Genomic DNA, 13,155 nt, shown 5'->3' with positions numbered 1-13,155 from the left:
CAGACCTTTCATCACAGAAGATAAAGTGCATGTCCATGCTGTGTTTGGACAGGAAGGTCTTGCTGTCCAGGGGGATCTCAATGTTGGCAGGGTGAGGGATGGGCTCTGCTACTGCCACCAGGTAGGGGAAGGTGCTGGCACTGACGTCAGTTTCACTGGAAAGTTCTTTGGTCACCAGGCGGCCGGAACATTTCATCACCTGCATCAATATGGCACCAGCAAGTCATATAACTAGTGTGTCACCAGGCATTTTACTAGTGTCTCACAAGTACTTTTACTAGTGTCTAACCAATAATTTACAAGTGTGTCACCAGAAATTTAACTAGTGTGTAACCAATATTTTAACTAGTGTGTCACCAGTCATTAATCAAGTATGTCATCAATAATTTAACAAGTATGTCACCAATAATTTAACAAGTATGTCACTAATAATTTAACAAGTGTGTCACCAATAATTTAACAAGTGTGTCACCAATAATTTAACAAGTGTGTCACCAATAACTTAACAAGTGTGTCACCAATAATTTAATTACAGTGTGCCAGGTAATTGAACTCAAGTGTGTCTAGTGAGTCCCTTCATCAAGGACACTTTCTATAAACAAAAATAAAAATCATCACAACAGCTTGACTTAAAAATGTTTATGTACAAAAATCAATTCTCTTTAAAGCCAGAGCAAATATGTTTCCATCACATTTAGCTGATCAAAAAAAGTGTTGTGAGAGGATGCACACTGACCTTAAAAGTAGCACTTTTAAGGTTGACATTTCTGCCTTTAGCTGTGAGGGTGCACTTCATGCGGAGGAAGAAGATTCTGTTCTCTGTGTTGCTGGGGGTCTTTTGTTGTGCGCTTGGTTTCACTGTTAACATTTCTTTGATTTCATCATGGTCACATGGGTGGGTGAACTCGTAGATACTCTGACCCATCAGCTCAATCTAATCAGGGAAAATAAAACTGGCGATAGGACTATTATACATGGAAAGTACAATTTTGGCACCAATTGGGAAGTTGGACTATTCACTTAGCAAAATTAGTCAAATTGGTGTATTTCTTGGTGTGTTGTATGTGGGTGGAGTGGTGTATGTGGGTGGAGTGGTGTATGTGAAATTAGTGTTCTATTTGGGTGGTGTATTACATGATGTATTGTATGTGAGTGATGTATTTCATTATGTGAGTGACGTATTTCATGATGTGAGTAATGTATTTCATGATGTGAGTGATGCATTACATGATGTGCGTGATGCATTACATGATGTGAGTGATGCATTACATGATGTGAGTGATGCATTACATGATGTGAGTGATGTATTACATGATGTGAGTGATGCATTACATGCTGTGAGTGTTACATTACATGATGTGAGTGATGTATTACATGATGTGAGTGATGTATTACATTATGTGAGTGATGTATTACATTATGTGAGTGATGCGTTACATGATGTGAGTGATTTATTTCATGCTGTGAGTGATGTATTTCATGATGTGAGTGATGCATTACATGATGTGAGTGATGTATTACATGATGTGAGTGATGCATTACATGCTGTAAGTGATGTATTACATGATGTGAGTGATGTATTACATGATGTGAGCGGTGTAGGCACACATAAGAGACTGACCTGCTGAAGACCCAGGTACTTTGTGACACTCTCAGACAGGTAGACAATATCTCCCTCCTGGGACAGGATAAAGGCAAAGCCTTCCAGGGCTTTCTGATACAGCTGGTCCAGCTTATCTCCCTTGGACTTCTTGGACAAACTCTTGCCATCTTCTGCACAAGACAAGGGGGGGGGGGGGAGGGGGGGGGATACAGTTTTAGATAATCCAGTGATATGATTGTTTGAGGTCTGTGACAGTAAAGTGTGAGTGTGTATGTGGAGGGGGGGGGAGGAAATAAAGTTTCAGATAATTGAAGGCCAGTGGTATGACTGAGGTCTGTGATAGCCAAGTACTGGATGCCCCCAGTTTGTGTAACTACGATGTAATCAGTTTCCCATAACTCCGTATCCTGGCATCACGACCAGGATGACTAACTTCGAGGTTTCTCTCCTTCTCGAGTGGGCTGTACCAGCGTCAATACACCACAGTACTCTCCCCTTGTCCGGGAGTGTTAGGTCAGACTGACCTGCTACACAAACACCCTGCCCTCCCCTGCAGCCATCTAATGTGATGTGTGAATTACTTTCTCCATCCATCAACATACTGAATGACTCCTGGACCATCAAGTGACTGCTAGATTTTTTTCAGGTAGGACATTCCAAGGTAGGACAACGACCCCAGGACCATCATGAGACCTGGTTTTCTTACACAAGTTTAAATGGCTACTAATAAATATAGGTAGGGTAGGACATGCCGGGGTAGGACATGCCGGGGTAGGACATGCCGGGGTAGGACAAAACACGGATTAAAACAACAACTGAGCCTCTATTCCCTTTAGCCCCTCCTTCATGCTGACGTACTCGTCAGGAGCAGCACCCGTGGAGGGATGGAGGGGGGGGGGGGTCAGTTGTTGGGTTCAGGCAATGTTTTGGGGAAAACAAGTCTCCTATCAGTGTATCAGTGGCCAGCTCCATGGACCAGGTCAACTCGCGACTAATGTGGGTCAGAACTGATAAAACGGCCTTCACAACTGCTCGGGTTTTTTAAGTACGTGTGTTGAGTAGTATCTGCCTCCCGCTGACATGTGTCAGTGTGTAGTCCCGCTGACATGTGTCAGTGTGTAGCCCCGCTGACATGTGTCAGTGTGTAGTCCCGCTGACATGTGTCAGTGTGTAGACCCGCTGACATGTGTCAGTGAGTAGCCCCGCTGACATGTGTCAGTGTGTAGCCCCGTTGACATGTGTCAGTGTGTAGACCCACTGACATGTGTCTGTGTGTAGCCCCGCTGACATGTGTCAGTGTGTAGACCCGCTGACATGTGTCAGTGTGTAGACCCGCTGACATGTGTCAGTGTGTAGACCCGCTGACATGTGTCAGTGTGTAGACCCGCTGACATGTGTCAGTGTGTAGACTTGCTGACATGTGTCAGTGTGTAGACCCGCTGACATGTGTCAGTGTGTACCCTGATCTATAGTCTGACCACACACCACCAGCAACAACACCTATTGCCTATAGTCTGACCACACACCACCAGCAACAACACCTATTGCCTATCACACACCATCAGCAACAACACCTATTGCCTATCACACACCATCAACATCAACACCTATTGCCTATAGTCTGACCACACACCATCAGCAACAACACCTATTGCCTATAGTCTGACCACACACCATCAGCAACAACACCTATTGCCTATAGTCTGACCACACACCACCAGCAACAACACCTATTGCCTATCACACGTCATCAGCAACAACACCTATTGCCTATCACACACCATTAGCAACACCTATTGCCTATAGGAAATGACAAAGTTGTTAGAAGCTGTTAGCAAATTATTTTGACCTTTCAACTCAGGCCGTCTGAGTTGCACTGTTCAATGTGGGACCAAATAACACACGGACAAGCAGGGCTGAGTATAGGAGGTGCCTCTGATCCGCCTCTGACGGAACTACACACACACAGTCGATAGAAGCAAGTTTTGATCCGCCTCTGATAGAGCTACACACACAAACAGTCGATAGAGGCAAGTTTTGATCCGCCTCTGATAGAGCTACACACACAAACAGTCGATAGAGGCAAGTTTTGATACGCCTCTGGTAGAGCTACACACACGCACACAAACAGTCGATAGAGGCAAGTTTTGATACGCCTCTGGTAGAGCTACACACACGCACACAAACAGTCGATAGAGGCAAGTTTTGATACGCCTCTGGTAGAGCTACACACACAAACAGTCGATAGAGGCAAGTTTTGATCCGCCTCTGGTAGAGCTACACACACGCACACAAACAGTCGATAGAGGCAAGTTTTGATACGCCTCTGGTAGAGCTACACACACGCACACAAACAGTCGATAGAGGCAAGTTTTGATACGCCTCTGGCAGAGCTACACACACAAACAGTCGATAGAGGCAAGTTTTGATCCGCCTCTGGTAGAGCTACACACACGCACACAAACAGTCGATAGAGGCAAGTTTTGATCCGCCTCTGGTAGAGCTACACACACGCACACAAACAGTCGATAGAGGCAAGTTTTGATACGCCTCTGGTAGAGCTACACACACAAACAGTCGATAGAGGCAAGTTTTGATACGCCTCTGGTAGAGCTACACACACACACACAAACAGTCGATTGAGGCAAGTTTTGATCCGCCCCTGATAGAGCTACACAGACAGTCAATAGAGGCAAGGTTTGATCCGCCCCTGATAGAGCTACACAGACACAGTCAATAGAGGCAAGGTTTGATCCGCCCCTGATAGAGCTACACAGACACAGTCAATAGAGGCAAGGATTGATCCGCCCCTGATAGAACTACACACACACACACACAGTTGATAGAGGCAAGGTTTGATCCGCCCCTGATAGAGCTACACAGACACAGTCAATAGAGGCAAGGTTTGATCCGCCCCTGATAGAGCTACACAGACAGTCAATAGAGGCAAGGTTTGATCCGCCCCTGATAGAGCTACACAGACACAGTCAATAGAGGCAAGGTTTGATCCGCCCCTGATAGAGCTACACAGACACAGTCAACAGAGGCAAGGTTTGATCCGCCCCTGATAGAGCTACACAGACACAGTCAATAGAGGCAAGGTTTGATCCGCCCCTGATAGAGCTACACAGACACAGTCAATAGAGGCAAGGTTTGATCCGCCCCTGATAGAGCTACACAGACACAGTCAATAGAGGCAAGGTTTGATCCGCCCCTGATAGAATTACACACACACACACAGTTGATAGAGGCAAGGTTTGATCCGCCCCTGATAGAGCTATACACACACACAGTCGATAGAGGCAAGTTTTGATCCGCCTCTGATAGAACTACACACAGAGTTGATAAAGTTTTGATGCTTGCACACACAGGACAAGAGTAAAGCTGGCAATAGCTGGATTAGAAACAGGTATAAATCTTGTGTATGTCGGATGATAAGGAAAATGTAGAGACGGCGGGCGGGTCTGTGCCTTAGAGTCCCGGGGATCTTCACTCTGTGTGAGAGGAGATTCACCTAAGATCTACCCCCGTGTGTGTGAAAATAGGAAGGTCGCGGTATGAATTGCTAGCGACAACAGAGCCAGTCAACAAAACCACTGTCCTGACGAATGTCGACATTAGTCCTACGTTCAACCTACACGCTAAAGACTCATTAACTAAACGAGTAGATTAAAAACTCATCACAAGCCGCCATTAGCGACACACAAAGTAAATGGAGATGTTACATTAGATGACAAGTTGGTAAAACACCTACACTGGTGGAGTCAGTGACCCCACTGGATGGCACGACCAATTTATCTGGCCAACACTGCTGGAGTCAGTGACCCCACTGGATGGCACGACCACTTTATCTGGCCAACACTGCTAGAGTCAGTGACCCCACTGGATGGCACGACCACTTTATCTGGCCAACACTGCTAGAAAGAGTGACCCCACTGAATGGCACGACCACTTTATCTGGCCAACACGGCTAGATAAAGTGACCCCACTGGATGGCACGACCACTTTATCTGGCCAACACTGCTGGAGTCAGTGACCCCACTGAATGGCACGACCACTTTATCTGGCCAACACGGCTGGAGTCAGTGACCCCACTGGATGGCACGACCACTTTATCTGGCCAACACTGCTAGAGTCAGTGACCCCACTGAATGGCACGACCACTTTATCTGGCCAACACGGCTGGAGTCAGTGACCCCACTGGATGGCACGACCACTTTATCTGGCCAACACTGCTGGAGTCAGTGACCCCACTGAATGGCACGACCACTTTATCTGGCCAACACGGCTGGAGTCAGTGACCCCACTGGATGGCACGACCACTTTATCTGGCCAACACTGCTGGAGTCAGTGACCCCACTGGATGGATGGCACGACCACTTTATCTGGCCACCACGGCTGGAGTCAGTGACCCCACTGGATGGCACGACCACTTTATCTGGCCAACACGGCTGGAGTCAGTGACCCCACTGGATGGATGGCACGATCACTTTATCTGGCCAACACTGCTAGAGTCAGTGACCCCACTGGATGGCACGACCACTTTATCTGGCCAACACTGCTAGAGTCAGTGACCCCACTGGATGGCACGACCACTTTATGTATTAGACAAGTTATGGTGCGCCAAGCTTCTGAAATTTCTACCAACGATGAAGAAAATTATTTTTATAAAGTCAGGTTTAAACCACCCCGCCTTTAACAACCTTCACCATTCTAGAGCTAAGACCAGTGAGGGATCTCTGAAGCTTAGAGCCTCCCCATTCAACAGGTGAGGGCAGATCAAGACGACCAACGTGAGAAACCTTGTGTAGCCAGCGGTTATCTCCACCTGCCTGTATTTTGCCATCCGATAGTTTCACTGGGCTGGTCGCGAGATACGCACCCCTCCCATTTAGATACCAGACTCGGTTAATGGGCGCTCATCGTGACCCTGAGGCGGGTCTACACGACCACTTCTTGGACAACTGCCAACATACATCGTGACACTGAGGCGGGTCTACACGACCCACTTCTTGGACAACTGCCAACATACATCGTGACCCTGACCCAAATATTGGTCTACATGACCCACTTCTTGGACAACTGCCAACATACATCGTGACACTGAGGCGGGTCTACACGACCCACTTCTTGGACAACTGCCAACATACATCGTGACCCTGGGGCGGGTCTACACGACCCACTTCTTGGACAACTGCCAACATACATCGTGACCCTGAGGCGGGTCTACACGACCCACTTCTTGGACAACTGCCAACATACATCGTGACCCTGACCCAAATATTGGTCTACATGACCCACTTCTTGGACAACTGCCAACATACATCGTGACCCTGAGGCGGGTCTACACGACCAACTTCTTGGACAACTGCCAACATACATCGTGACCCTGACCCAAATATTGGTCTACATGACCCACTTCTGGGACAACTGCCAACATACATCGTGACCCTGACCCAAATATTGGTCTACATGACCCACTTCTTGGACAACTGCCAACATACATCGTGACCCTGAGGCGGGTCTACACGACCCACTTCTGGGACAACTGCCAACATACATCGTGACCCTGAGGCGGGTCTACACGACCCACTTCTGGGACAACTGCCAACATACATCGTGACCCTGAGGCGGGTCTACACGACCCACTTCTGGGACAACTGCCAACATACATCGTGACCCTGAGGCGGGTCTACACGACCCACTTCTGGGACAACTGCCAACATACATCGTGACCCTGACCCAAATATTGGTCTACATGACCCACTTCTTGGACAACTGCCAACATACATCGTGACCCTGAGGCGGGTCTACACGACCCACTTCTGGGACAACTGCCAACATACATCGTGACCCTGAGGCGGGTCTACACGACCCACTTCTGGGACAACTGCCAACATACATCGTGACCCTGACCCAAATATTGGTCTACATGACCCACTTCTTGGACAACTGCCAACATACATCGTGACCCTGACCCAAATATTGGTCTACACGACCCACTTCTGGGACAACTGCCAACATACATCGTGACCCTGACCCAAATATTGGTCTACATGACCCACTTCTTGGACAACTGCCAACATACATCGTGACCCTGAGGCGGGTCTACACGACCCACTTCTTGGACAACTGCCAACATACATCGTGACCCTGAGGCGGGTCTACATGACCCACTTCTTGGACAACTGCCAACATACATCGTGACCCTGAGGCGGGTCTACACGACCAACTTCTGGGACAACTGCCAACATACATCGTGACCCTGACCCAAATATTGGTCTACACGACCCACTTCTTGGACAACTTCTTCATTCTTAATTTTTAGTGTTGGAAAGGATCGAGCCTAATCTGCCAGAGAGTTTGAACTCGAGCCTTTTTCGAATTTATCAGCCGCGACTGTACTTGATCCAGCCATCTCTAGTATTTTTAAAAATCTTGTTATTTCTCCTTTTATTATTGAAATTAGTTATTTTAAAATTAAATTTTTAATGACTAATTGTCTAAATAATTAGATAAAAATTCGATATTCACATATTGTCGCCACTATCTACCACTGAGCCAAATGACAGCTCAATCGGACGAGTGGTTTAAATTTAGATTCCAACATCTGCAGAGCTACACCAGACAGACAAACATACTCAGCAAGCTAAATAAAAGACTTTAAAAATATGCTCAACATTGCAAGCAACAGTGGCACATTCAATCAACCTTCATAAGTTAACTTGAAGAATCTATTATGGTAGTAAAGACTAGATCACTTACCAGATTTGTAGAAAGTGTTGTTGAGAATATTGTAAATCTTTAGCATGCTGATGGACAGTCTCATGACGGATGCCTTGTCCAGCTGACTGGATATGCTCTCGGCCATGGGCAGACAGTTGGAGAGTTCCATGAAGACCTCCGTCTCCTTCCCTCGTCTACAGCGTGCGGCATCTCGAGACTTTTCTTTGCGCTTCTCTGTGTTCCTGTAATACACGGGTCATTTTTACATGGGTCAGTGGGTCAATATTACATGGGTCATTTTTACACGGGTCAGTGGTGTCAATCTTACATGGGTCAGTGGGTCAACCTTACATGGGTCAGTGGTGTCAATCTTACATGGGTCAGTGGGTCAACCTTACACGGGTCAGTGGTGTCAATCTTACATGGGTCAGTGGTGTCAGTCTTACATGGGTCAGTGGTGTCAATCTTACATGGATCAGTGGGTCAATCTTACATGGGTTATTTTATATGGGTCAGTGGATCAATCTTACATGGGTTAGTGGGTCAATATTACATGGGTCAGTGGTGTCAATCTTACATGGGTCAGTGGTGTCAGTCTTACATGGGTCATTGGGTCAATCTTACATGGGTCAGTGGGTCAATCTTACATGGGTCAGTGGTGTCAATCTTACATGGATCAGTGGGTCAATCTTACATGGGTTAGTGGTGTCATTCTTACATGGATCAGTGGGTCAATCTTACATGGGTCAGTGGTGTCATTCTTACATGGGTCAGTGGTGTCATTCTTACATGGGTCAGTGGTGTCAGTCTTACATGGGTCATTAGTACACTGGCCAGTGATAGACCTGGTATCACTAGCAAGTGATAGACCAGGACAAAAATGCTAAATGATTACAGCATCTACACGTAACAGGGCCCTACACAAAGAAATCTTCCCTACGAACCTTGAATATCTCAAGGTGAAAGGTCACGACTTTTGATAGGATTAAACATTCTACTAAGTTGGGTTATAAATAGCTGTGTTAAGCCAACCACTGAAGCATGGCCAATGCACTGAACTTGTGCTGAGCTTTGTATTTTGCCAGTTGATCACACGTACTGTTGGCTGGGTGGAGAGAAAGGTTAACTCCAAGTTTAGCTCTTTCACTTTAGTACAGGCAGTCATGTGTGGATGGCTGGAGTCACGTGACAGCCAGAGCTTAAACCTAACCGACTTTAATGCTCTAATGGAAACTTTGCTGGAGAAAGCGGAAGTGCGTCATTGGAAAAGCAGATATCCAGCCACACGGGCAGGCCAGACGATTTACCTGATAAGTTACGACCAGCTAATGACAGTTCATGCAGCGTTCACATTTATGGCGGCTTTAGTACAACATGGCTAAAAGGTTGCTCACAAAATCTCGGTCATCGGTGGCAAAAGTCAGGGGAACCATAAGAATAGAGTCAGGGGCTACACAAAACTAGAATCCATTGGAAATATTTATTTATATCGAGTTATACAGGATGGCGAAAGACAGGAAGATATGTAGAATTCTCCCCTATGGGGGGTCATCTATTTATGACGTCCACAAAAAGTCTAATTGTATGTGTATGTTTGTGTGATGTTTGTGGGTTTGGTGTCCATTTACAAGAAAACATTTTTAAAAATCATGATTTTTGTGACGTCCACATCAGGGGTGGGGTCACTAAGTAGTCCTTTAGTAGGCTTCACATGCCTAGTTAGCCATGATCCCTGACCACTAATCGATAGGCCATCCGCCGGAAGTAATCAAACGCTACTGTCTTCCTGCCATCAGCGCCAACTATGTGCGAGGTCAGCAACTAAACCATATGGACGTTTGGCGGACAACAACAAACACCCTAATGTTAGCTTTTAGAGAACGCAACTCAGATAAGTTACAAAAACATATCAAGCAAGGCAACCACTGAATATATTAAAAAGAAACATGTTGAAATATTTGAAAAAATGATTGGAACATATCTATTGTATGGTGACGTTATGAGAGGAGCGAGTTTAACGCGAGCTGTATACGATCAATCATCTTCATTAAGTGTAAGCTAGACACGACAGACAGGCGATAGTGTCTCATGGGAACTTTTTTTTCACAGCTATTTTAATGGGACATTTTGTTTTAACAGGAGATTTTTTATGTTTTTTTTTTGTCAATGTTTTTTCCTCTTTGTATCTAAAGCGTTTGATTTAGTTTTTTACTCTTAAAAGTTATTTTTATGTTAAAAACATTCCGTATATCAATACTTCAGTTAAAACCATTCCTTATACCATTGGTTCAGTTAAAACCATTCTTTATACCAATAGTTCAGTCATATCGCTAGGCCATCATGCAACACGGATTTACGTCGTAACACCCTTACACACATGACCGTAAAGTAACACAAGGCCAGCTAGTTACATTTTACTTGTGGGGTCAACCAAATGGCAGCCAGTACCCCCATTTTGATCTAATCTCCACTCAAAAGGTCAACGATTGGTCAACAGGCCGGTCACCGATTGGCCAACAGGTTGGTCGCCTAGATCAAGAGCTACCTCTACCTTTTAATATACACCTGAAGCTAAGGTCACCGTCCAAAATGTCTACCGCCATCGCCGCTAATTTACACAGCCGGAGGGCGCAAATATCGTGGATTCATGGGAACATCTAGGCGATGTCATGATTGAAGATAAAAAAAAACGTTTGTCAATGTTAAAAATTAAAACACTGATCTTGATGAGAGAACTGTTGACACGACCAACAGCCTACTATTTCAATGTTAGGAATAACGTTCAATGTGGCCAGTAAACGAAGTAGTTCAATGGACGAAGACACTAGCCCTCTGTTAATTACTAGAGCAATTACTGGAGATGGACATTACTTCTATCAATTACTGAAGTAGGATATTATTCCCCTGTTAATTACACAATAATAATAAACGTAATCCTAACACTATATCTTACCTCTGATAATGTTTGGGTTATGGTTAGTCATAGGTTAAGAAAATGGTCTAAATATAAAATAGGCTCAATCTACATTTTCCAGGTTCCTGGTGTGGCATTCCATAGAATGACGGGTCACTCACTTAACCAGTAACATGTGATAGGCATTCTCAAGGGTGGGGGCGGGGATTATCAGGAGGGGGTAGGGGATGGACAGACGAGTGGTCATTGATATGATAATTAATGGTGGGAGTAATGGGGAGGGGGGGGTAATGTCAAACCCAGTTGCATGTTTTTAACATGATTAGTCTGCGAGCCTTTCAATAACCTTACCTTAGTAAAGCAGCAGTGGTCAGCAAACTCTAGATTAATGAGGGTAAAAGAGAAACTATCGAGTATAGAACACAGCCAAGCCGCCTAACTTACTTGTATGGCATGTCTGTCCTGAGTGAGCCGTCCTAAGTGCTGCTGGTCAAACAGCTGCCGACCGTCCACAGTTTAACCAGCTAGCCCAGGTGTATCCATAGACCATCTGAATACAGCTCTACCGTTCAAACACACGGCTATTTATGTCTGGATCTGCAGCTTTATCTACCGACACATACGGGGCTGTTTAAAAACACGTTCAAGCTAACAACGGTGCCGAATGTCTAGAGACATCCATCATAATTTAAACAACTTTAATAAACGGAACGGTGAATAATAAAAAAAAAAGAATGCGGAAAAGAAAAACGGAAAGTACTATACAACGAATTTGATTTAAACAATAAGCAACGCCAAATCAAAGTACAAAAATCCAAATGTTTCGAAGGCTTTTTCTCGGATAAAAAAAGATGTATTTCTAAAACAGTCTTTCGAGATAAGCTTAAGACACCCGCCGGTTGAAAGAGCATTAGATTTTAAGTTCAGCCACATGAGTGAATGTGGTGTTGCCACATACACGTCATACCTTACACACTTGATATCAACAGGAGAAGTTTCAGATACCAGAAACTGATGATCGTTTCACCTATTCAAAGTGTATGAAAACAACATAGGCCTTGAATAAAAAGTTTCCTAAATTAAAAACAACAACAAGAACTCGGGTGATTGAATCGTTAAGATGCCGAAACTTGAATAAACAACGATCGTCCACTAAAAGCACAAGAAATACCGTGCAGTAACAGACACTAGAAGCACAGGAAAGACATCCCTTGTCATACACTAGCAGCACGCAAAGAGACGGTAACAGTAAGTGAACTAACGCACGCTGCAGCAGTCACTAGACTAGGACACAAGATGATATCTCCGTGTACCATAGACGGAGTGGAGCGAGGTTTTCCTCCAGAGTAACTCGATCTGAGAATGTGACACCGTTGTCTACCCCAGTACAACACGGCGGTACAGGTGACCAAGCTCCTGCGTCACGGTTGACCCAGCTCCAGGGCCTGGCTATTGTCCCGGCTTATTTGCATTAGTGTCCAGCTTCAGGTGCAGCCAAGCGTGACAGCCACCTACCGTACAGATCCACTCGAGGCGAGCAGCCAACCGAGACGGACAACCGCTGATCTATACAGGTGGGAGACTGTTTCATCCAGTATGCTAACCACAAACTTAGATTTGGGACACGTCATCACTACACCAAGTCCAAAAGTGAGCACCTAGTGAGGTGTTTGACCTGTGATGACAATGACCTGAAGGTGGCCAGGACACAAGCTGACCAAAGCTGACCATGAAATGGTTAACACACCTGTGTTATAAAGTTAACCTCATGCAGTCTTTCATCTCAAGACATTCCTAAACCAGGAGTATAATCAAGTAAGTGAGCAGATAGATATGACGAATGTCAACAGACTGTAAATAGTGTAAACCAAACCACTATACCACCAAACTAGTCGGTAAACTAACCAAACCA

The 13,155-nt window shown here is 45.3% G+C and overlaps 1 protein-coding gene across 2 annotated transcripts in view; it reads right to left on the bottom strand.

The window, feature by feature from the left end:
* LOC131930705 (hypoxia-inducible factor 1-alpha) overlaps nucleotides 1-13,155 on the bottom strand; it is a 40,374-nt gene that overhangs the window by 9,035 nt on the left and 18,184 nt on the right. The window contains exons 1-5 of one of the 2 annotated variants that reach the window (XM_059287289.1): nucleotides 11,688-11,884; nucleotides 8,369-8,571; nucleotides 1,622-1,773; nucleotides 737-934; nucleotides 6-199 (exon numbers count right to left, since the gene is read on the bottom strand). In XM_059287289.1, coding sequence (XP_059143272.1) covers nucleotides 6-199; nucleotides 737-934; nucleotides 1,622-1,773; nucleotides 8,369-8,571; nucleotides 11,688-11,698 — 758 coding nt within the window. In that variant the 5' untranslated portion in view covers nucleotides 11,699-11,884. Of the gene's footprint in view, nucleotides 1-5; nucleotides 200-736; nucleotides 935-1,621; nucleotides 1,774-8,368; nucleotides 8,572-11,687; nucleotides 11,885-13,155 lie in introns of those variants that run through there. The other variant, XM_059287288.1, reaches the window with a different exon arrangement.

Source organism: Physella acuta, unplaced genomic scaffold, assembly GCF_028476545.2.
Source record: "Physella acuta isolate Inbredline_101_S28 unplaced genomic scaffold, ASM2847654v3 ptg001828l, whole genome shotgun sequence".
Classification (NCBI taxonomy): domain Eukaryota; kingdom Metazoa; phylum Mollusca; class Gastropoda; family Physidae; genus Physella; species Physella acuta.
Note: the sequence above shows the minus strand (reverse complement) of the source record. Positions and strands in the feature narration are given on the sequence as shown.